Below are 25,459 nucleotides of genomic sequence, written 5' to 3'. Positions count from 1 at the left end.
ACCAGCCATCCACCCTCCATCCATCTATCCACATATTCTTCTACCAGCCATCCACCCTCCTTCGCTCCCTCCATTCCTCCACCCAACATCCATGCATCCATCCCTCTACCATCTATCTATCCACCATCTACCCCTCCATCTATCGTCCACTATCCCTCTATCATCCATCCGTCCATCCTTCTACTATCTGTCTACCATCTGTCTATCCACCATCTACCTTCCGTCTATCCATCATCTACCCATCTATCCATCGTCCACTACCCATCCACCATCCATCCATCCCTCTACCATCCATCTATCCACCATCTACCCATCCGTCCATCATCCACTGCCCCTCCATCATCCATCCATCCCTCTACCATCCGTCTATCCACCATCTATCCATCCATCCATCGTCCACTATGCCTCTGCCATCTATCCCTTCTCCATTACTAAGAAGAGGTGGCTCTATTCCATAAAGCAGTATCATCTCCTCTGACCTTGCTGCCTCTCCATCCTTATCATTTTCTCTTCAGTCTGCCCCTCACAAGGGCCTTCTTTCCTGCTCGGACCATCCCGGTCAGGGCTTTGCCCTAAAACCCACACGACTTTGGGAATCTCTGGGTGGGACATGAGACATTTAATTGCCCTGGTGTTTCCAGGAAGCCAGATGTTGGGTACTACACTGCATTACTAATGTAGATGTTTGGTTTTAGTTTTTCTTCCTAGTTGATCTCAGTTGTAGCCGGGAAAAAAATATCCCCAGCTTTGGACCCAAATAGATCTGAATTCAAATTCTGATTGTGCCAATTTCTGCCTAAATGTCCTTAGACAAATTCCCTGACCTGGATCCAGCAGAACATCAGCTTATTTACCTGGAAACATTCAAGAACAGTGTCTACCTCCCAGGATGGCTGTGAAGGTTAAAATAGATGATTCTACTAGAAAACACCCACATTTATGAGGCTGGAATTCAGCCGAGGCGTGATGAGTGTTAGGCCTCTACCACCTCCTCCCCGCAAGGTAGATGCAGCCTGAGGGAGACAAATGCCCATGGTCTTTCCGTTTCGAGGGGGTCCCCTATGGAGGTTGATTGTAAGGCTGTGTTTGCATGTAGATTTCTTCCTATATGTGCAAAGGAGGAAGAAGTCTTTGGCACAGGCCTGAGTGTGTCCAACCAGATGAGGGGCCCTTCTTGAGGGGAGCAGCTCTGCTCTAGGCAGATGCTGCCACTGAAGCTGACTGGGTTAGTGGCTCCCCACCTGTCTGCCTCCTGGATATGCCTACTGGAGGCCAGGGCCCCACCCCGGAGACTCTCCTCCTGGTTGTGGAGTTAGCCTGGAACCAGCAGGTGCTGAAGCTCAGTCGCGTGGCAGAATCATGGCTGTAGAGTTTTCTAGATGTGTATGATTATGAGAACTCCTTAAAGTGTCAAGGTGCATCTCAGGGCTCCCCAACTGGCCCTGGGATGGTGCTGGGGCTCCATATGTTTCAGGAGCCCCCAAGCAGGCTCAGTAGAAACCCTGTGGGAATTCAGTCATAAAGAAGGCGCACAGAACTCACGTCTCTGCTGCTTATCAGCAGAGGCTACTGGACAAGGTATATGACTTCCTTAGTCTTCAGATTCTCCAATGATAAGGTGAGGATAACAACCATGCCTGCCTCACGGGGCTGCTGTGATGGACAACCAGGGATGGGGTGACCAGCCCAGCCATGGTGGCCATTCTCACTGCAGAGCCGTGCTACCTAGGTGACAGCCTGTACCCTGTCCATCCTTGAACTGGCCCAGGGGGGATGAGATGTGGATAGGGATGGGGCACTTCAAGGAAAGAGCTAGACTTTGGGCTGATGACAGAGCTATGTCTGGTGTCTGGAGTCATCATGGTGGTAGCTTGGTTTAGATACAGGCCACCCTGTGGCTGTGCACTGAGGATCCAGTCAAACGATGTGGGAAGAGGCGCCCAGATGAGCCACCCTCCAGCCCCAAGCCCCTACAGAGAAAGGAGTGAGGGTCCAACCCACGCCCCTGACCCATGGAGGGCCTGCCCAGCATCCTTAAGCTCTTGGAAACTCACGCTCTGGAGTAGTTCAGAACGAAGTCCACACCCTTCTCACTATCAAACTGGATGTCTCGGGGCAAATCCTTGTGACATTTGGCATCAATACTCAAAGGGAAGCCAGGGTTCCACTCCATCCACCTGAGAATGAATAATAAGAAGAAAATTTTATCAAATGCCTTGCCTTTGGGTTGGTCCCTCAGGCTAAAGGCTGCCCATGTGGTCTGAGGGCGTATCCTCTGTCAGCTGAGTGTGCAGCCTGAGAGGTACAGGGACCCCTCCCAGGGGCTGGTGGTAGCCTGCTTCCCTGTGCCCTGAGCATCACAGTAGGAGGCCCGAGGTCCTCTGAACCTGAGACTGGGCTCTTGGCAGAGGGGTAGAGAATGGTAAGTGTGCACCAGTGCGTAAAAAGAAGTTGAGAGGAAGCATCAGAAGACCTCAATTTGATGAGACACTCAACCGCCATCTCTCCCCTGGCATAGAGCAGCCCTGCTGGTCACTGGAGGTAGAAGTGGGCGAGGCTCCCCCACTTCCAGGCTGACCTGGACAGCCAGTATCCCTCCAGTTCAGCCGACATGCCCCTGCACCGTGTGTGGCAGCTGGGGAATGGGGACGGCGGTCACTCCTTCCCAGTAGGGTGCCCAGGACAGCAGGGTGATTGGATGCGGGGCTTTAGGCACAGATGCTGTCCGTGGCCGGCTTAGTGACTGTTATAATCAAAATAATTCCCCCCAAACACGGGCCATGCACTCTGTCCAGCCCAAATTTTCCAATCCTGGTGTCTTGAAACTTATCCTGCAGCACTGGGCACATACATTTTGTTTTTGTTTTTAATTTAATTTTTTAAAGACTTATTTATTTTAGAGAAAGAGCACCTGCAAGCATGGTGGGGAGGGGCAGAGGCAGAAGGAGAAAGAGAATCTCAAGCAGACTCCCCACTGAGCACAGAGTCTGACGTGGGGATCCCATGACCCTGAGATCATGGCCTGAGCTGAAATCAAGGGTTGGACACTTAACAGTCTGAGCCACCAGGTGTCCCTTAAATTTTACTTAAAAACAACAAAAAAAACTTTATTTATTTTTTTTCTTTGCTTACCACAAAACTCAAACTAACCAAGATTGTTTCTTTAGCTCAGGGAGAATGATCTTGTATTTGTTTAAAAACCAAAATTTACATTCTGAGTAAACAGCTTTTCCTTTTGTATTCCTAATTCTCCTTTATTAAAATCTCTCTTATGACAGGAAACTAAAGCACTAAGAGTTGAGGGCATGAAAAACTCTGGCGTCCCTTTAATATCATCTTGTCCTTTTACTGTCATGAAAGTCCCTATGGTTTTTCATGCTGTCCTGTCAGCCCAGTAAGACTCCCATTAGGACCACCAGAGGTGAACAGGAACTGGATATGCTCAGTCAGAGCAGATGCATTTTGAAAAGCATTTTCTGTCATGCAGTACTGTCACTTCTCACTGTTGGCTTACTTACAATATTCTATTTTCCTGGACTTTAATATTCCATATTTGTTGTATATGTATTAGCATCACTGCTAGTACATTAACAGGATAAAATGTAGACGCGTGTACGTCAACTAATCTACTGATTTTTTCCCCTTTGTTTTAGAAAATGATTCATTTCCTCGAACTCCCAGCCTCCCGCTGCTGTTCCCCAGGCCTCCTGAGGGTGGCAGCACTGAGAGATGGACGTGCCCCATCAGGGTGGTCCGGAGACTAGGGCCGCGTAGTGCATGGAGACAGTACAGTTTGTAAGCTCACCACCAAAAACGTTGGTGTCCCTCCTACTGCAGGCCGCTGCTGTCTCAGACGCCCGACAGGCTGACCTGCACAGGGGCCAAAGGACTTTGTGCCCACAGATAATAGGCAAAGAAAAATAAAATCACACTCTACTGAGGAAGGCCAAGTTGAACAACCAGGCTGAAGGAAGGAAAGAAGCAAAAAAGACATTTATTTTAAAAAAGGAGAAGTGTTAAAGAGATATAAGTAGAATGTTAAAAGACTTTCTTCAACAACAAAACATGATTTCTGAATTGAAAATTCAACAGAGAAATGGGAAAAGAGAACAGTCACTGAGAGATCTAATTTGTCTTCTGGACAAAATTTGTTCATTCAGTAAATAATTACTGAGAACTTGTCATGGGCCAGACGCTGCTCTGTGCAAAAGGGAAGATAATGTAACACAAATACAGAGCAAAACCACAGAGAAAAGGAAACAACGATGGGGATTAAGGAGTGTACTCGTGATGAGCACTGAGTGTTGTATGGAAGTGTTGAATAGTGTACTATTATGTATGAAACTAGTATGACGCTGTATGTTAACTACCTGGGATTAAAATAAAAACTTAAAGAAAAAAACCACAGGAGATATGAAAGGCAGATATAGAAGATTTAACATACACAGACTAAGAGGTCCAAAAGGAGAGAGAGAAATACATGGAGAAAATCAAGAAATAAGAGAAAAACTTTCTTAAGTTGAAAAGACCTCAATTTACTGAGTAAGTCCTAGGCAGGGAAGAAAAGGAAAAAGGGCATGTTTAGATTTATACTGCCAAAGAGAGAGAAGACTGTGCGTGTGTGTGTGTGTGTGTGTGTGTGTGTGTGTGTGTTGGGGGGAAGAAAGAGAAAGGGAGAGAGGGAAAGCAGGGGGTGAGGGGAGGATGCGGGAGGGAGGGAAGAGGAGAGGGGAACTGGGGAGGGAAGAGAGATGCTCTCATAAGCTCATGAGTTTCTAGGAAAAGAAAAACAATAGAGTTATTATTAGGTTTTTCATTTTATACTGAAAATGGGGAGACGGTGTGAAGTGTTTACAGACTTCTTTTTAGGTCATCCTCTAAGCCTCTTATATCATCAAGTAATTGGCGAGGGCAGGAGAATTTTTGGGGGGTGGGGACAAGCACCGACTCAGATATTATATTACCCCCAAACCTCTTCTGAGGCAATTAACTGAAGAAGTTCAGCCAAAAAATTAGAATGAACCAAGAAGTTCTGAAATATAGTAAAGAGTATTCATCAAAAAACAATAGCAAGTGTAACTGTAAATAAACAAAAATATCAAAGGTATTTTTTCAAAAATCAAGACCATCATTGCTGCTATTACTTGTTTTGGGAATTCCAGCTGTGAAATAAGAAAAAAAAAAACCACAGCGATGTAAATAATGGAAAATAACAGACAAAATTATCATCATTTAGATAGTATGACTGACTAGGTAACTAAAAAGACTCATTAACAGAAAAGATTAGCGCCAATAAAAGAGCTTAGGAAGATGTCAATACAAGGAAAATATTTTAAAAAATAACTAATTTATCTTTATCCCAGCAATATTTATTTACAAACAGAAGAATATGCCACTTGGAATGGTACAAGCTATACTTTGTCTAAAGTACCCACAGAGGAGAAAGACCTGCAAGAAGAAAAACAGAAACTCTACGGAAGGTCATTACACAAGATCTAGGTGGGGGAAGGCACACTGTGTTCTAGGTCTCCCCGGGGGTGGGGAGGACTGAGTGTCATCAGCACGTCAGTACATACATATTTATAGGTAATTCAAAGCAATTCTCATCATGAAAATCTTAAAAGAGAACAGTGAGAGAATGACAGAGCTTTTAACATATATTAGAAAGTTAAATAATCAAAAAAAAAAAAAAGAAAGTTAAATAATCAAAACATGGCACTGGGCTGCAGAATGGAAAAGTGGACTAACATGCGAAGTCCAGAAACAGCCCCAAGAAAATACGTAAATGTGACAGAAAACTAGCTAACACTAATCCAGGGCTTTCTAGGTGCCAAGTACTAGTCTATGTGTCTTCATGGTTTAATCTATTTAATTCTCTCAAAACCTGGTGAGGTAGTACTATTCTTTTACCCAGCTTCTAGATCGAGGGGGTAAGGCACACAGAGACTAAGCAACATTTGCAGGACATGGAGTGAGTGGCTCTAAGGGGAGCTGAGCTTGGAAGCAGGCTTCAGAGCCCATGCCCATCCATAACCACGGTCCTAGGCTGGCTCTGTGTGGTGGGGGTCCTCTCCAGGCAGGAGGAAGGAATATAATCTGTAATAAGTGATACTGGGGGTGCTGGACCTCTGCTTCACATCGTGTATAAAAATACATGGCAGGCAAATTAAAAGCCGAATGTTAAAGACTAAATCGCAAAAGTATTAGACCAAAAAAAAGGTGTATTTATGTAACACTGGGGTGGGGAGGGCCTTCTTATGCAAAGCAGGAAACCCAGAAGCAATAAAGGAAAACCAATACATGTAGTTAAGAAAATAAAGAACTAAAATCTTCTGTGACAAAAGCAACAGAAGACAAATGACATGTTCTATACTTATAACGAAAGGATACTAGCCTGATATACAGAGGGCTCCTTTGGATTAATCATAAGGAAGAGAGAAAAATAAAGCCTACACATAGGCAATTCAAAGAAGAGGCCCTCCACAGAGGTGAAACTCACCAGTGGTGAGGGGAATGCAGATTAAAACAACAATGGGGTCCAACTTATAGATTTTTAGATTGTTAAGAACATAAAAGATCGGCATGACCAGGTATGTCATAGGTATACACACGCAACTGGAAAATTGCACCAAAAATTAGCATAAAATTGTGGGAAAGGACTTTTGTTAGTATTTCTTAAAATGAAACTGCTACTTTGACCCAGCAGTGTGAGTTCTGGAACTTAATGGACAGTGATGAAAACACCAGGACATCCAGCTGCTTGTGCAAGGCTGTGTCCTGCAGCACTGTGGGTGATGCCAAAGACAGATGGACAGACAGATGACAACCAAGCTGAATGTCCATCAGTAGGGGAATGGTTGAATTCACACTCAGCTAGAAATATGTGGCAATTTAAGAATGAGGAAATCAAGGAGATACGATTTCAGGACATTAGACTGACCTGAACAAGAATGTCTCAAGATGAAAAGTATGTCAACAATGCAGGGAAATTGCAACCCTCAGAAACAGCTGCTAGGGGTGAAAGCTTGCAGAACCTCTTTGGGAGACAACTGGCAATATCTAGAAAACTTAAAACGTGGCCTGCAATCCCGCACATCTATCCGTAGGAATATCCCCTAAAGAAACTCTTCCATGACAGCACCAGGAGACATACGAGGAAGCTGCCTGAGGTGCGGCTTGCGACAGCCAGGAATGAACGATGGCCCACCTGCCCATCTGCTGGAGAGTGGGCGAGCCTGGTGGTTTGCTCATACCATGGTGTGCTGTCCAGATGCCTAATGAATGGATGACACCTATCTGTGTCAACTGGCTGCCCTCAAAACAGAATAATGGGTGAAAAAAGCAAGTCATGAAGAGATTACGTATTATAAATCGCATACCATTACACTGCACGCTGCTCTGTCTGAGTGCACCATCTACATCTATGCAGTCACAGTAAGAACAGGGCAGTGCGTGATGAGCCATGTGGGCTTCTCCAAATGCCTGCCTGGCTGACTGAGGGCCGAGGGCCGGCTGGACCTGCAGCTTGCTGACAGACTGGAGACGGTTCTTACTTTACTTCCAAACTCTCATCTGGAACCCTGAGAGTTCAAGTGAAAGAGGAACCGCTAGATTATGCAGACGATGCAAAGTTCAGTGTTTCCTGAACGGAAAGAGAGGAAGGCATCTGAAAAGGACAGATGAGTGGAAGGAGGAAGAAAAAAATGACGATTAGATCTAAGAAAGGGGAAAACTGTTTCACCAGAAAGCTCTTGGCCCCATTTTCCTCGTCCCCGCCACAGCCCTATCCCTGTGAAACAAACACACCCCTGGATCGACCGCTCCTTAGGAAAGGGGCATTTTCCAAAGGGTGTTCCACAAAGGACTTGTTCTGTTGGATGTTAAGAATTATATGTCAGATTCTCTTGGGAAACACTGGACTAAAAAAAATTAAGCACGGTCCACCAGCACAGAACTTCTCAGAATTCTCCATGCTTATGTGCCCTGGAAACCTCCAGGAAGGGCATGTGATTTCCTGAACTTGTTTTATCTTGCGGACAAAGTTCTGGGACCAGTGCTCCAGGACACACTTTGGAAAATACTGAGTTAAGACAACGTGCCTGTAAGACTAATTTATCAGCTGGTAACATCTTAGTCTGAGTTACAGTGGAACTGATAAAACTTGTCCATTCACCTAACAGGATACAAACCGGCCCGATTCTCTGAAAGTTGTTTAACATCACCACAATCTAAGATTCCTTCTTCCCACAGGGCCAAAAATACATGAAGTGCTCACTGTAGGGGTTTTGACAGGGGTGGCTGAAGTGGGGAGGAAAGCTGAGGAAGGAATGTAGAAATAACAATTCTCAAAAAGTTGAAAATAAAGCTACCCTATGAGCCAGGAATTGCACTATGGGGTATTTATAAAATAAATATACAAATGTAGTGATCTGAAGGGCACGTGCACCCTAATGTTTATAGCAGCAATGTCCACAATAGCCAAACTATGGAAAGAGCCCAGATGTCCATCGAGAGGTGAATGGATAGAGAAAATGTGGTATAACATTGAGATACCACCTTACACCAGTTAGAATGGCCAAAATTAGCAAGACAGGAAACAACATGTGTTGAAAAGGATGTGGAGAAAGGGGAACCCTCTTACACTGGTGGTGGGAATGCAAGTTGGTGCAGCCACTTGGGGAATAGTGTGGAGATCCCTCAAGAAATTAAAAATAGAGCTTCCCTGTGACCCTGCAATTGCACTGCTGGGTATTTACCCCAAAGATACAGATGTAGTGAAAAGAAGGGCCATCTGTACCCCAATGTTTATAGCAGCAATGGCCACGGTCGCCAAACTGTGGGAAGAACCAAGATGCCCTTCAACGGACGAATGGATAAGGAAGATGTGGTCCATATACACTATGGAGTATTATGCCTCCATCAGAAAGGATGAATACCCAACTTTTGTATCAACATGGACGGGACTGGAAGAGATTATGCTGAGTGAAATAAGTCAAGCAGAGAGAGTCAATTATCATATGGTTTCACTTATTTGTGGAGCATAACAAATAACATGGAGGACAAGGGGAGATGGAGAGGAGAAGGGAGTTGAGGGAAATTGGAAGGGGAGGTGAACCATGAGAGACTATGGACTCTGAAAAACAACCTGAGGGTTTTGAAGGGGCGGGGGGTGGGAGGTTGGGGGAACCAGGTGGTGGGTATTGGGGAGGGCACGTATTGCATGGAGCACTGGGTGTGGTGCAAAAACAATGAATACTGTTACGCTGAAAAGAAATAAAAGAAAAGAAAAGAAAAGAAAATGTGGTATATATACACAATGGAATACTACTCAGCCATCAAAAAATGAAATCTTGCCATTTGCTATGATGTGGATGGAACTAGAGGGTATTGTACTAAGCAAAGTAATTCAATCAGAGAAAGATAATTATCATATGATCTCACTCATATGTGGAATTTCAGAAACAAAACAGAGGAGCATAGGGGAAGAGAGGAAAAAATAAAACCAGATGAAATCAGAAAAGGAGACAAACCATAAGAGACCCTTAATAATAGGAAACAACTGGAGGGGATGGAGGTGGAAGGATGGGGTAACTGGGTGATGGACATTAAGGAGGGCAAGTGATATAAAGAGCATTGGATATTATGTAAGACTGATGAATCTCTGATCTCTACCTCTGAAACCAATAATACCTTATATGTTAATTAATTGAAATTTAAAAAATAAAAAATAAGATGGGAAAAAATAAAAAAAATTACTTCAGGAAAAAAAAAAAAAGAAGTAACAATCCTTTAAGATGAGAATGGTGGTGCAGAGCTCCCAGACAATGCCTTGTGCACTGTGCCAAATACACAAGTCGCAGTACACATCCATATGGTGTCTGAGCTGAGAAGCTCACACACAGTCTTAAATCACAAATTCATAAATCTTTAACAGTACTCATATAATCAGATTACCTTCCCTTACCTGATACAAAGACATAAAAGTTTTATATAAACATTTTATTATGAAATTGAATATGTGAATACATGTGCATGTGTATATGTATATATACGTGCAGATGCATGTAGAAAAATGCATACATCTATATAACCAACATTCGGTTGGAGAATCAGAATGTTACTGGCACCCCCACACTGCACCTGCTTCCCACTCACCATCCTCCCTTTTATGAGAATCATTTCCTTGTTATTATTATTGTTCCACTGCTGTATAACTTTCCCTAAACAATGTAATTCCAAACTCTATTTGGGAGGTGAAAGCACATTAATGTAAATCCAAGCTTTTGCTGCCCAATTCCTCCTAAATGCTGATATGGTTGCCCTCAAGTTTTCTCCATAATGCTCTTTACCATCTCTGCCTGGAGTGGTGGTCAGAGGTAGCTTGAAGATTGGGGAGCCCTCCAGGAAACTGGTGGCTTGGCCATTATTTGTTAACAGTGGTTGGCCATAACCTGTGGGCACAGTTTTTTTTTATAGCCATTTGTCGTAACTCACCGATACTGTTTCTGCCGTGTTTCCAGCTCTTTACGCCTGTGCTGCTTGAGAATGTGAATTTGGTCATCGCAGGCCAACTTTGCTGTGAGGAAAGGACAGGACTGTGAGAAGAGCCACCAGAAGGGTAACAGTGTTTGGTACTTGGGTTTCCCTCTTACCCCCTGCCTGTGCACCATCTTTACCCACCTCAGAATACCCTCCCCCATTCATACTGAGGACACTGGGACTTAGGGAGTTTGAACAGCTTTGCCTTTGAACTTTGCGCAAGGTCATTTACCTAATTAGTGGATTTTCAACACAAGATTCAAATCCTGTGCTCTTAGCCACTCCCATTATAAAAGACAAATCCAGTTACCCCTCTTTCTGCCTGCTCACTCATTAAGCTGGGGACACTCAGGGCCCTGAGAATCACGTCCATCCCCGGGCTTGGTTATCAGGCATTATGGGGGCAGGCCGATGATCTGCTGCCTCTCTCCAGCAGGCACCGTGTATATAACAAGTTGTCTTAGCTTCCTCACATGTAAAATGGAGACAATAATGCCTATTTTTAGGGTCATGATGGGGATTTTGTGAGTACTTCACACAGTGCTTGGCACCCAGTAAGTGGGAACAATAATTACTATTATTGTCCTTATAATCATGATGGACCTGAGCTGCTTCTTCCTCCCTCTTAGCCCAGATTCAAAGGTGTCTTGGTTCTCATTTCAGGAGTGGGGCAAGTAGCTTAAGGGCAAGGTCAAGCTGCTCAGGGCCTTCAGAACAGGAGAGGCTCGTTCCTGATTACCCTTTATACTGTTATTTAAAGTAAAGCCAGTGAACAGTTAGTGGGAGCCCAGACTAGCAGGATTCCAGAACATCTCCTGAAAAGGGGGCCTGTAATAGTGCTTCTCCAGCTCTCTATGGTTTTTAAAATTTCCATTCCATCACAGACTGATATTTTTGTAAAATACAATAAAAATTAACTACGGGAAAAATGAAATAAAAAACAAACCAAGGACATTCAAAACAAAGCCCTGTCTTTATGTCTTTATTATAAGATGCAACAGTCACAGAATAATTCTTGCAAGTTACTATAAAAGCTTGTAAATGCCTACTTTCAGCCTCTGCACTTATCTCATTAAAGACCAACACCCACCAGTTCTTAGCCCACACTCAGAACCCCTTCTGGCTGAGGCAGCTCCAGTCCAGGGCTGGAACTGGGGCCCACAGAGGAAGATCAATAGGGCACCTCTTTGTTCTCCAGCGGGGATGGAAAGCCATCCAGTAGGCGCAGCCCGAGTGAAAGGCCAGTGAAGGCAAGATGAGTATTAACTGTAAAAACAGCTGTCCCTGGCTGTAGGAGACACTGTCGTGGGGACTCGACATTCATCATTTCTAATCCACCTCTTTCTCTGGCACCTGGCTCTGAGAAATTGGGTCTCTTCAGTTCCAGTGGTATGAGTAAGTCAGAACATGTGAAACTGCATGTACTGTACCAAATTTCAAAAGGTGTGAGCTCCATTTCTTCTGGCCCTGAGGGTGTTGGACATTTATTGCAGTGACTGATGGAACTTTTGGGAACACAGCAGGTGACCAGGTGACAAGACCTAGACTAAATGCCCCGAAGCTCGGGAGTGGGGGTTGATGCCAAAACACTGATATGAGTGCTTTACTGAAGCTGTCTTTCCACATAGGTGTTCTGGATCCCCAGGACCACAGTGATGGGCCTCTGACCATTATGTTCACCCCAGGTGCCATGGTGAAGTATTAGATGGCAGAGGTTACCATGTCACTCGTGGGCTGGGCCCCTTCATTTCCAAGTTGTCCCAAGGCTTGGTTGTTGTGCTATGTGGTGGATTAAAGATGGCCATAAATTCCTTGACATTCTTTCCACTAGGAGGTGGGGACTGTCCCCCTTGAGTCTGGGTGGGTTCTGTGATCTATTCTATTGCTTGGACCAATAGAATATGGTGGAAGTTACCCTCCACCAGTTTCCAGGCTTGGGCAGGAAGAGACTGGCAGCTTCCACCTCCTGTCTCTTGGAGTACTTGCTCTTGGAAGCCGGCCACTGCATAAGAAGTGCAACTATCCTGTGACCGCCAAACTGTGAGAAGCCCGATGCCATAGAGAAGCCTTCAAGAATGAGATTCCAGGGGGCGCCTGGGTGGCTCAGTGGGTTAAAGCCTCTGCCTTCGGCTCAGGTCATGATCTCACGGTCCTGGGATCGAGTCCCACGTCGGGCTCTCTGCTCAGCGGGGAGCTTGCTTCCCTTCCTCTCTCTCTCTGCCTGCCTCTCTGCCTACTTGTGATCTCTGTCAAATGAATAAAACCCTTAAAAAAAAAAAAAAAGAATGAGATTCCAGGTGGAAAGAGAGGCCAACGAGCCCTGAGGCACTAGGCACGTGTGGGAAGAACCATCTTAAAAGTGAGCCTTCTATTCCTTCCCCCTCAGCTAATGCTTCACGGCTCACAGATGAACTGCCCAGCTGAGCCTTTCCTAGATTTCTGACCCATAAGATCATGCACAGAAGAAAATGGCTGTTTAAAGCCACTTAGACTGTTACACAGCAATTGATAAGTGGAACAAACTGGATGGATAACTTCTAGGTGTCCCTCCAGATCTACCTTGTCTTGTCCCTGAAGGCCCTCATCTCGTCCTTGATGGGAATGAACTGCATTGATGGGCTTCATACTGGGTTAGCCACTGGGAACCCTGACCAGGGAGAGGAGGGCATGGGAGAATGAGGAGAGGACATTATTCCCCAGGTCCTCTCTCAGTATTTGCCCAGTGTCTGCACTGGTGATGCAGTGTCTGCATCTCTACTTGGAGCCATAGCTACTCCCAAGGGAGCGCTGTCTCGAGGACACTTCCTTCTTGGATTAATCTGGCTTTCCTTCTCTCTCCTCACACTACCAGGACTAGGAGTGCCAGTGGCCTCCACACTGGTGTGCTCCCCTGCACACTGGTCTTTCTAAACATCCTCATTTGAATGGGCCATACGTTTTTTTGCTGGAAAGGGATTCAGGGTATGTGGGAAGAGGGACCGTCCTACCAAGATCCTGGGTGGGAGTGGCTGGAAGGAGACCAGGAGCTAGTGTTTTTCCAATACTAGAGAAAGAGAAGAACCTTGTCTACAACTGTTCACATTCTGGCCACCACAAGACAGAGTGAATTTTGGGTTTTTTTTTTTTTTTTTTTGGTCATGAGGCCAGGAGACAAAAAATCCTTCTAGCTCCACTCACTCAGTTTGGAAGTATTTTTAGAATTTGGTTTCTTAAATTCCATGTGAGAAACAAGGGGATGTGGCCTGATAGTTTAAGAACACGAAGTAGAAAAGAACTTCTTCCTCCTCTGTCTTGGTTTTGTTAGATAAAAAATGGGGGTAGTAATCATTTCCATTTTACCGTCACCCTCTGTGAAAAATGAACGATCTAGTGATAGGAATGCACTTTCGACTAGGAAGTATTAAATATCTTATGGGTAAAACACCTGTCCTCCTCCTTATTATTCTAGTGGTACATAGCTTTGAAGATTTCTCATTCTGGTTTTAGAGTGTGAGAAAACTGAAGGGCCATGACTTGAAGTCAGATAGAATTTTGCCAAGGCATGGGTTTGACTCCCATACGTTAAGAGGCTAGTGTGCAAGGGGGAGTCATTCAGAGGGACAGTGGCCTTAGCTGACCTTTGCCATCCATCCCTCTCTCTGTTCCTCCACACCAGGCCGACTCCCTATCTCTTATGAGGAATGCTCTTCCAAGGAAGTGCCAGGTTGGGGTCTGTACACTAGAGGGTCTTGCTTAAGAGGGTAGATTTTAGGTTCTTTTTTAGCAAATGTAGGACTTCCGGTTTAACAACTGGTGACCATGACTGCCAGGTCTGGCCATGGCCCCTCCAGGCTGGCACTTGGGACACTCCTATCAACCTCCTCCCCTCCCAGGCCTGTGTGGGGTGCCCTGGAGCCCAAGCCCCACTATGACCCCCAAAGAGGAAAACTGGAGAATTCCCCTGGAAACTGCCCATCTAGGGAGATGTCCTGCAGGCATGTGCTATGAGGGACCCTCCGGCAAAAAGGGAGTCTTAAGCTTGCCCCTGAAGGACTGCAGCACAGACGGAAGACAGCTGAGCACATGGCCAGGGGCCTCTCCCTCCACCCTTTGCGTGTGGGGCTTGTTAGTACCCTGAGGAAGGTCACAGCACCTGCCGGTGCATCGAGGCTCAGAGAAGCAGTGTTGCTATTCCCCTGAATACGGTTCTTGGAGGAAGGAGGGCCTGCGAAGCCCCTCAGTCCCTGGGAAGCTCAGGGAGTGGACACTCACCACGCCCATCTCTCAGGACGATCTCACCCTCGCCGGTGATCCAGCGGTAGCACGGGAACTCGATGTAATCTCCATAGGGCGTCTTCAGCGTGATGTACTTCAGGTACCAGTCATCGTGGAGCCAGTATTTGCGCTTCTCGATCTTGACCAGCTGAATTTCGCCCAGTTCTTCGTCCACTGTCACATCATAGGAATCAACCTAAGAGGAGAAAAAGGCAAATCAGGTTGTCTAGGGGTTTTCTGAGCCTTTGTATCACCCCTTAGTTCATTTAGCTAAGACGTGGCCGAATGCCTGCCCTTGGCAAGGCTCCTTGCTGCACCTGGGAGACACACGGGGACAAATCCTGGCTCTGCCTTTATGGAGATGGAGGTCTAGTGAGTGAGGGATGGATGGAGACATTCATCACGTTCAGAGTGGGACATTCTGCTGTCTGCACATGGTTCGGGCTGGAAGAGGGGAGACTCCAGGAAGGGATGCCCTCTGCTAGGCTGTGCTTGGTAAGAGTCCTCTGCAGCTGCCCCTGCTCACAATGAGGGTAGGGGGGCGGCTGGCCTTCCCGCCCTGCAGGCTGGAGAGGGCAAACTAGTCCTTGCATGCTTGGAGGCCCTTTACATCTTGCAAAAGGCTTGCTGACAATTGCTATGGACCCCTACAATGACGTGAAGATGAGGGGCAATCATGACTGTGTCACGGATGAAGATATTGAGGCTTACTAAGTCCCACTTCAGCTATTCATTGGCAGAGATGGAGTTCTAATCCAGACCTTTCCAGTACAGCTACTCCGTGTCTCCCTTGTTCTCTGGGGAGCAAATAACTGAGGGAAAATGGAGAGCCTCAGGTACAAGAGAAGTTGCACAGATACATATCATCCTAGGGCATCCTCTGTCACTGAGCCACAGAAAGGTCAAGAAAATCCGATAAGCGGTACCCATGAGATCTGTGGGAGTGGTGGACTGAGGTTGGTCTTGCTGCTAGAAGGTACCACTGTAGGCCCTGTGCAGACTGCCCACCAGGTCCCTGAGCTGCTCAGGGCTTTGTGCTGCCAGGCTCCTGACTCTGGGAGATGGGCAGGCAACGCTTCCAAGGCTCTGGGGTGATCTGTGTGTCTACAACTCTTGGTGGCAGAGGGAAAGGAAGGAAGAGAGCTCAAGCATCACATCGGGTATTCTATATACTAGCAGGTTTGGGAAGCCCTGCACTTGGTGCCCTATCCCCCGCAACCCCCACCAAGGTACTTTATAAGCTGGATTTCACCAGTCCTTGAGATTTTTCATTGGTGGCAGAACCTAGAGTTCTCAGTGTGATAGTGAAGTAAATGGTGGGTGGGGTGGGATTCATCCTGCATGTGATCCCATGCGTCTCTGTCTCCAACCTTCTCCCACCAAGCTGCCAGAGGAACCCCAGGGAGGACTTCCTAAGAGGAATGGGAAGTTGGGTATTTTTAGCAAACCTCTTGGTTCTGAGCGCAGTGAGCAGCTCGCATGTTGTGGTTACTGAAGATGCCAGACACTTGTGGTCAGAAAGTGGAAGTCTCCTCCCTGTGCCCTGTGGTCTGGGCCTAGGTCCTCAGAATGTTTCTGAGGACCAAGGAGCCAGGCCTCTGTGCTGGGATGACATTTCTTGGTCCCTAACAGGTGTGCAAGCATATCTGTGCTGCCAGAATGCACCCTCCTGCAGGGTGAAAAGAACCCTTCTTTCCCACAGCGTGTCTGTGGGAGAGCAGAATGCATAGGTGTGGTCACAGAGAGCACTGACCCCCAGGTCTGCGGGACCTCAGCTGAGTAGCTTATCTGTACTGCAGGGTGCTAATCCCTTGGGAAGAAGCCAGGAAGCCCCAGGGTGCAGGATCCCAGCAGAGGGCTGGATGACCCAAAGAGCTGGGAGGAGAAGAGGAAAGGAAGGACACAGCTCTTCTGGGGTGACTTCTGGGGTGGGAGAGAATGGAGACCCCTGAGCTGAGGCATCAGTAGGCCAAGCGGTAAGGTTTCGGAGGTGAGGTCAATGGGGAGGGGAAGGAATGGGCAAGGCATTTAGCTATAGAGAACTGAGAGAGCAAGATGCGTTCGGTGGGGAATGCATATTTAGAAGGAGGAGGTTAGAGCCTGGAGCTCCTTGGGTCAGAGGTGCTCAGATGCTAGAGAGAGACATGCAGTCAGGGAAACTGACAATTCCCCAGCCCCATCTCACAAAAGGGCCGGTTTTCTGATTTCACTTGTTACTTTCAACTCTTTATTGGTTATATGGTTTTAAGGCTTTTGAATATTTCATCAATGTGTTAGCTGATCACTTTTTATTTGATCTTTATATGAGCATTTTTAGAAAGGTTTTGTTTCTGTCCCAGATCCCTATTGTTGCTGGGACAAGGAGAGGGATCTCTCTGCTCAAGCATGGACAGAAGAGAGACCTGAGGCCCAGCCTGGGATGCTCTTCTTGGTGGAAGCTAATGAGGGGCTGGGCAGAGAGAGGGGGACGTTGTGAAGCAGAGAAGAAGGAACTCAGGGTGGGGGGGATTGGAAGACAGAGTGAGAGGGAGAAATTGCAGCAGAAGAGAGAAATGGGGGACATTGGGGCATGGTGGGGACTAGGGAGGAGAGGAAGGAAGAAAAGGAGGAACAGGAGGCAGAATCTAGGAAGAGAGGACAGAGAGGGAAGACTGGGGGATAGAGATGGAAGTTCATAAGGAAATGTGTATTCTTCATTAATTCTTATTACTGAGAAGGAGTTATTCTAGAGTGTTCTCTTCATAGAAATTAATAAGGTTAACATTCCTTGAATATATGAAAAGTACATATAGTTGTAAGACTTGTCTACACTCACCGAATATATTCAAGGACAATATATTAAACACTTCTGCCTTGTCCCTAGCTTTCCTAAGAGTGCTGTCTTGGAATGAAAATGGCTCAAGTGACTTCCCAGAGATCTTTGGATCAAGAAAAGTCATCCCATCTGCCTTGAACAGCTTTCAGTTGACAGAAGTAAGGAAACAAATCAATTTGCCAAATTTGCCCAGCCTCAGGCCAGTGTCTGAGCTGTCTGGGTCCATGGTCTGGGCCTTCCCAAGCAGGCAGTGGGGAGCTCCTGAGGGGGAGAACATTTACAGGAGAGTCTCACCTTTGGAGGACTTCTATTCCTAGTTCTGACCCAAATCAGTATGTGGAACTCTGATGAGAATAACTGGGGCTCTGTAACTCAATTTGTGGAGAAGAAATCAGTCCTACTGTTTGACCGAATTCTGCACAGAGGTATGTGGGTGTTGATGTGTCAAAGACCTAGAAATGACTGAATTGGCTGGTAACAGCCCTTATTGTTGTGACTGTAACTGTTGTTAACCATAATGATTCGGACACTTTTCCAAGTAAAGTGGGATGGCCAATTCCTCTAGAGCGAGTATTTTCTCTAAGGTTTCTTTTTCAGCTTTATCCAACAGGGGACAGACTGTCCTTAAAGAGCCACCGGCTGGCGAATGGGGAAGTAACTCTGGGCTGTGCAAGACAAAGTGTGGAGTAACTTTGTACCAACAGGAACTTTCTCAAAAGTGGATTTTTATCAGAGACTTTAGGACCCAGCTGATTCCCCTGCAGCCTACCAGCCTTCCTAACTTGCCCTCTCTCACCCTAATGGAAATGTGACATGCAAACTTCTCCTGAAATTTGCTTCTGGGGCGCTCACTGAGGTGTTTAGTCATAGTGTCATTTGAATGAAATCCCAAGGGGAAATAATGAACAGAACAGTGCTTTCAGCCCTCTTCTAATGACCCTGTTATGGCCACACCACAGTGTCTTCTTTGGGTAGAGTCTGCATGTGGGGCACTCTGCGCTGCACAGCATGAACACACTGGTGTGTTTAGAGGATAATGGGGCCCACCGTGGCCCCCTTATGAAGGGAAAGTAGTCTGCACTCAATCTTCCTCCCTGAGATGCTGGGAAAACCATGAAAGAATGGAAGTAAATGAAGGTGCTTCAGAAATGGCAGAAGGTGTCATCTTCCCAAGTGGACGTCTCATTGCCCTCCCTCCTACACCACTGTCCTCGGGCCCAGTTCCCTAATGGGGGAAACCAGACAACAGATGGTTGTATTTATACTCAATACCTCACTCTTCCTGAAGGGAGCTTGAGCTGGGCTAACATGCCGAACTTGGCTAATTGCCAAGTTGGCTAATAATAAGGTTCTGAAGCTCTTGGGGGAGGAATCAAACCCACTCTGAGTTTGGAAATGGGGGAAAGGAGTGGACTATTATTTACTTACTGCAGCCTCTACAGACCTAAAACCTAATTCACAAATTTTATCCAAGAAGAATTCAGTTGAACCATATGAGATTCCTGGTTTTGTTTATCAAAAATTGTCAACTCTGAGCAATTTCATATGGTTCAACCCAATAATCAACTAAGTAGCGAAAAGAACGTTTAGTGAAGTCTAAATCTTTCTGGCCCAGTTCCGGAGCTCGGAGGTGACAGATGGGAACATTCCTTGCGCACCTACCTAAAGCATGTTGGGACTGTCAGAATAATCATACAATGAGCACTTCCTATGCACTTGGCAGTGGACTGGGCAAGTCACTAAATGCTCATGGCAGTGAGCTGCCATGCTCACTGAGAAAGCCACGGGGCTGGAATTCATGCCCAGGTCAGCATCAGGAGCTCACTTCTAAGTGGGGCCACCTGTGTATGGCCTTATATAGTACTTGGCAGCACAGACTAGAGGTACAGTAAACACTGGCTCCCTTTGCTCCCTGGACTCCCCCAGCTCCAGAGTATCTAGTGACAAGGGGAGAGGAGAAGCCCTCCTTCCTCTTCTTGCTCCACTGAGCCCTCACACCTGGGGTTCCAGTATTCCCTGGCAAATACTCTGCGGGGAGTCAGATATCTCCAGGTTGCAAAAGGCTTCTTGCTTGAGTTTTCTTGTTCCTTCCCTCTAAATTCCTCTGGGGACCTGCCTGAGAATGCAAGGGACCCGGGTGTGAAGACACCTGCAAGTATCACTCTGGACCAGCAGCTGCGCTTGGGCTAACGCAGATTCCTGGACCAACGTGAAGTCATCACTTTCATTTTACATTTGGGGAAACTGAGGTCCGGTAAGGAAACAGAGTGAACTAGCAGTCGGGCCCTGATTCAACCCAGGTCTCTGAACTCCCAGACCTGTGCCTTCTCCCCAAAGCTTGAGGCTGCTGCGAGGTGCCATCTGTGCTTCACAGCAGGGCAAGGACCGCACAAACCCCCAGACCCCCACACCCCACAACCTGTGGAAGGAGCCCTACGAAATGGGGCACAAGCATGCCCACAGCACTTGCCCAGTTAAGGGACATTTCAGAGCCTCGGAATCCCTGTCTGTGAAATGGAGAGCAGACCTTGCACCTTCTCCTGCGGGAGAAGCTCGGCGCGCTGCAGGCCTCACCCTGTAAGCCTCCCGCTCCCGAACTTGGGTCCCAGCCGCCCGGACGTGGTCCCGAACACTCCCTTAGCCCGGTCCCTAGCCACTCCAACGGGTCCCGGAGGCCCCCCGCCTCGGTCTGTGCCGCCCCGACGGGGCCGCGGGTGTCCCCAGCCCGGTCCCAGCCTCGCGCCCCTACCGCGCCGCGCTCAAAGTCGTTGTAGAAGGGCTTGTCCAGGAGGTGCTTCTCGCTGCAGCCCGTAGAACCCACGAGGCTGAGGTAGATGTAGTCGTCGGTGCCAGCGAACCACTGGCTGCCGGTGGCCACGGTGACCGTGTAGGACGGCATGGCGGAGGACGCGAACTCCACCAGCCTCGGTGCGGCTGGTCCTCGCGCGTCGGCACTAGCAGCTGACTCTACCCCCGCCCTCGGCCCTGCCAGACCCAACCCGCCCCGGACCCCGCAAGCCCGGCCCCGCCCCCGCCCCCGCCCCTCCCCGCCCCGCCCCCGCCCCTCCCCGCCCCGCCCCTGACGCTCCGACGGCTCGGACCCGCCGCGGACGTGGTAGGGGTCGCGCGTTCCTGCTTTTCATCCCATGGGCTTTGTGTCTGTTTTAGCGGTCTGGGGACTGGGGACACCTCAGCTGCCGTCCCCTCACCCCTGCATCCGTTCATTCACTCACTCAGCCTCCCATTCACTGTTCTCACCCTTCATCCTTCCTTCCTGCCTCAGCGCCAGGCTTCCGGAAGCCCCTAGGCGACCCCTCAAAATGAGACGTCGTGTCTACTCTCACCAAGTTCCGGTTGTGCCCGGGGCGATTACCCATGCCATGGTTTCTTAGATTAGGGGTGCTCTGGGAGTCTACAGGGGAAAGGGGGACTCACCTGGGGTTACCAGAGAGGCTTCTTGGAGGAGGTCACACCGGAGCTGATACGGAGAGTGGTATCTGGAACACAGACTTAGGGCAGCTCTGGGTTCTTCCACAGGCTTGGCTGAGTGTCACCCTGGGCAAGCTGCACGTGGGCACCGAGGTGAGTCAGATGCCAGCCGCTCTCGGTCTAGAGATTGCCCGTGTGCTGCGGGAAGCGGGGCAGCCAGAGGGGGCCAGGACAAGAAAACAAATCTGAACACCTGGGTGTTGTCTGGAGAAGGTCAGCGGGCTTAGGGGAGGCGGGAGGCTGGGGAAGGAGTTAGGCTTCCTTAGTGATGGCTTTTCGCGGGGCAGGGGGACCACTGACTGGAAGTCCTGGGAAAGATGTGTACTCCACAGCAAGCATGTTCCAGGAGTTATGGCTGGGAGTGGGGAACGGGCTGCCTGGCCCAGTAAATTGGTCGGATTTCAACTGGTGGTGGGCTAAGGCCTGAAAGAGATGTTTGTAGAAGGCTTTGTGCCCTAGAAGGAAGCTTCCCATCGGTGGTCAGCTTTCCTACTGCTGTGACCTAATCTGATAGGTCTTCTGTGTTCGCCTGCACCTACCCCAAACTTCATTTCCACTTTCTTGGCTTGCAGCGTGTCCCCCGCCCGCCCCCCCCCCCCCGCGCCCATTTAAGAACTGGGTTTGACTGTGGTGCACATTCGATAATGAGCTGAACTGAATTAAAATAGAAGTTAATTCCATGTCAGGTGGGTGCGTCAAGTGCCCGGCTTTGTACATTCACTGTTTGGGAGGTGCAAAGAGGCAGGCCTGAGACAGGCTCCCCATTTCTGGGATGCGGGGCTTCACCTTGTGGCAAATGCTGCTTCCTCCAATGCCTGGCAGGACCACCACTCAAAGCAGAGAGGGAACCTGCTGATCCACTTTCTATAGTGGGAGATGAGGACAGATTTCAGCGGGACTGGCTTTATTCATGGAAAGACAGGCACTGAAGGGGTTCTCTGAGAATCAAATAAGACAGGGAGGAGTGGTCATAGCTGAGATGTGCAGGTGAAGATAGCTCAGAATTGGAACCCAACCCCTGCCAGGCAGAAGATAGGCTCCAGGAGCCCCCCGGTGAGTGAAGGATGGCTGTGGAGTTGCACTTCACATCTAAGAATGAAATGACTGTTGTTTTTCTTTAAAAAGTAAATGCAACATTTTTTTTTTTTGGACAAAAGTAATAAATTATCATTGTAGAAATTAGAGAAAAGTGGATATATAAACAAAATTCATAACGTGTAGAAAAAGTGGTTAGTAAATATTCCTTATTAGGCATTTTTACGCCATTAGGCCCACACTATTGTGTGTAATTTTTTGTATGTGTATGTTCCTTAGTATTGTAACATGCATTTTCCTACGTAATTTTACTTTTTAAATATTTTGACAACTGTATAATGTTCAATTATATGGATGTACCACTTTCTTTTCATTAGTCCACTATTATTGGTCATTTAAGTTGCTTTCCCTCATTATTTGCTATAGTACATATTTGGTGCTTAAAACATTTTTAAAAGTTTTGAGATAGGGATTTAGAAATGGACCAGAGATTATAAATATTCGGAGACCTTTGTAACATGTTATTAAGCTACTTTTCCAAGAACTATAGTAATTTATACTTGTGCCATTTACTGTAATGCATAACATGGGATGTTGGTTTCATAGAAATTTTGCCATCGTGGGGTAGTTTCTAAAATATCCCTAGATCTTGTCCCCATTGTCTCTGTCCTGGTTTAGGCTTTCAGGATCTCCTACACAGACTATAACAACAGCTTCCTACCTCATCTCTCGGTCTTTAGCCTGGCTGCCCCCCTCCCTCCAATTCTCTAACCAGAGTATTTCCCTGTAGGGTAGATGGGATAATCTCACTCCCTTACTTACAGTCCATCATTGCTTGCTTGCATTCCTTCCTTCCTTCCTCCCACCCTCCCTCTCTCTCTTCCTTCCATCCAGCTTTATTGAGATGTAATTTGTATGCTATACAATTCACTCATTTAAAGTATACAATTTAATGGTGTTTAGTAGTATTCAGAGAATTGTGAGACCATCACTACAATCAATTTTAGAACATTTCTGCCACCTCATTAGCAGTCACCTTCCTTTGCCCCCCTCATCTTTCCAGCAAAGGCAAGCACTAATTTACTTTCTGTCTATAGATTTGCCAATTCTGTACATTTCCTACTAGTGGAATCATACAGTATGTGACCTTTTGTGGCTGGCTTCTTTCACTTACCATAATGTTTTCAAGAGTGACGCATGTTATAGCTTGCATTAGTATGTTATTCTTTTTTGTGGTTAAATGATATTCCATTTTATGGATATGGATCTGTCACATTGTGTTTACCCATTCATCAGATGATGGAAATTTAAGTTGTTTGCACTTTGGGGCTATTGTGAATAATAATGCCATGAATATTCATGTAAAAATTTTTGTATAGGCATATGTTTTCATTTCTCTTGGGGAGATAATTAGAAGTGAAATCGGGGGACCATATGGTAACTTCATTTTGCGGACATGTAGATTGTTTTCTAAAGTGGCTGCACCATTTTACATTTTCATAAGCAATCTGTAAGGTTCCATTTTCTCCACGTCCTTTTCAACACGTTATATTCTCTGTGAAGTGGTATCTTATTGTGGTTTTGATTTGGATTTTCCTCATGGCTAATGATGTTGAGCAACACTTCTCGCCCATTTGTATATCTCCTTTAGAGGAATGTATTTTCAGATCTTGATGCATTTATGAAATTAGCTTATTTACTTTTTTATTATTTTATTAGTGAGCTGTAAGTGTTCGTACATCCTGGATAGGATGTAACAATATTGTCTATATATTTTTGTTGCTTCTGTGGTTTGCCTTTTCCCTTTTTTGATGGTTCTATTTGAAGCAATATAGTTTTAATTTCAAGTAAACCCAATTTACGTATAGTCTTCTTTTGTTGTTGAGATTTTAATACCACATCTAGGAGACTGTTGCCTATACTAAGTTCACAGAAATTGACTCCTGTGTTTTCTTCATTTAGACCTATGATCCATTTTGCCAATTTTCATGAGCGGTGTGATATAGGGATCCAAATTCATTCTTTTGCATGTGAATATCCAGTTGTTGTGGCATCATTTGTTGATGAGTCTTCCTTGAATTGTCTTTGTACCTTAGTAAAAATTTTAATTCACTGTAAGTGGAGGGATTTATTTCTGGACTTTCAATTTTGTACCTTTGACCAGTATGTGTATATGTCAGTGCCACACTGTCTTGATTACTATAACTTTATGGTTAGTTTTGAAATTGGGCAGTGTGAATTCACCCTCGTTCTTTATTTTTTGAGAGCATTTTGGCTATTTTGTGTCCTTGGCTTTTTCTTACAAATTATAGGATCAACTTCTCAATTCTACAAAAAAGAAAAAAAAGCAAGGTTGGATTTTGATTGGGATCACATTGAAGCTATGAGTCTATTTGGGAAGTATTGCTATCTTAATATTAAGTCTTCTGAATGAGGAACATGGGATATGTTTCAAATTATTTAAATCTTTTCTGATTTATTTCAATAATGTTTTATAGTTTTCAGTGTACTTTTCTGTTATTGAATTTATTTCTGAATATTTTATCTTTTTTTTTTTTGAAAGAAAGCTATTTATTTTTGTCCCCCCTCCCTCTCCCCTGCTTTATTAAGGCATAATTGACAAATAAAAATTGTATATATTTAAGGTATACAGTGTGAGGTTTTGATATGGATATACTGTGACATGATTACCACAATCAAACCATTAAGACATCCATCACTTCACATAGCTGTTTGTTTTTTGTTTGTTTGTTTGTTTGGTGTGGGGAGAACACTTAAGATCTATTAGCAAGTTTCAAGTATACAATATAATGTTATGGGCTGTAGTCATCATGCTGTATAATAGATATCCAAAATTTATTTATTTTATAGCTGGAAGTTTGTCCCCTTTGACCAATATCTCTGCACCCCTGACCCTGGGGACCACGCTCTCTTCTCTGGTTCTGAGTTTGACTTTTTTATATTCTACATATAAGTGAGATCATACAGTATTTGCTTTCTGTGTCTGGCTTATTTCACTTAGAATGATATGTTCCAGGGTCACCCATGTTGTTGCAAATGACAAGATTTCCTTTTTTATGGGTGAATAGTATTCCATTGTGTGCATATACGTATATACATATACATATACATATACTATACATACATATACATACATACACATATGCATATATATATCCATTGACAAACACTTAGTTGTTTCCATATCTTAGCCCTTGTGAATAATGCTGCAATACACATGCAAGTACAGATACCTCTCTGAGACCCCCATTTCATTTCCTTTGGATCTATACCCAGAAGTAGGATTGCTGGATCATATGGTAGTTC

The 25,459-nt window shown here is 46.0% G+C and overlaps 1 protein-coding gene across 1 annotated transcript in view; it reads right to left on the bottom strand.

The window, feature by feature from the left end:
* The window catches only part of ALOX5 (arachidonate 5-lipoxygenase), a 43,275-nt gene extending 22,717 nt beyond the window's left edge, over positions 1 to 20,558 (bottom strand). Inside the window, exons 1-4 of the mRNA XM_080823504.1 lie at positions 20,358 to 20,558; positions 14,791 to 14,989; positions 10,495 to 10,576; positions 2,055 to 2,177 (exon numbers count right to left, since the gene is read on the bottom strand). Of these exons, the coding sequence (XP_080679630.1) occupies positions 2,055 to 2,177; positions 10,495 to 10,576; positions 14,791 to 14,989; positions 20,358 to 20,507 (554 nt within the window). The 5' untranslated portion in view covers positions 20,508 to 20,558. The remainder of the gene's footprint in view (positions 1 to 2,054; positions 2,178 to 10,494; positions 10,577 to 14,790; positions 14,990 to 20,357) is intronic.
* Positions 20,559 to 25,459: the final 4,901 nt, after the last annotated feature.

Source organism: Martes martes (genome assembly GCF_963455335.1).
Source record: "Martes martes genome assembly, chromosome: 14".
Classification (NCBI taxonomy): Eukaryota; Metazoa; Chordata; class Mammalia; order Carnivora; family Mustelidae; genus Martes; species Martes martes.
Note: the sequence above shows the minus strand (reverse complement) of the source record. Positions and strands in the feature narration are given on the sequence as shown.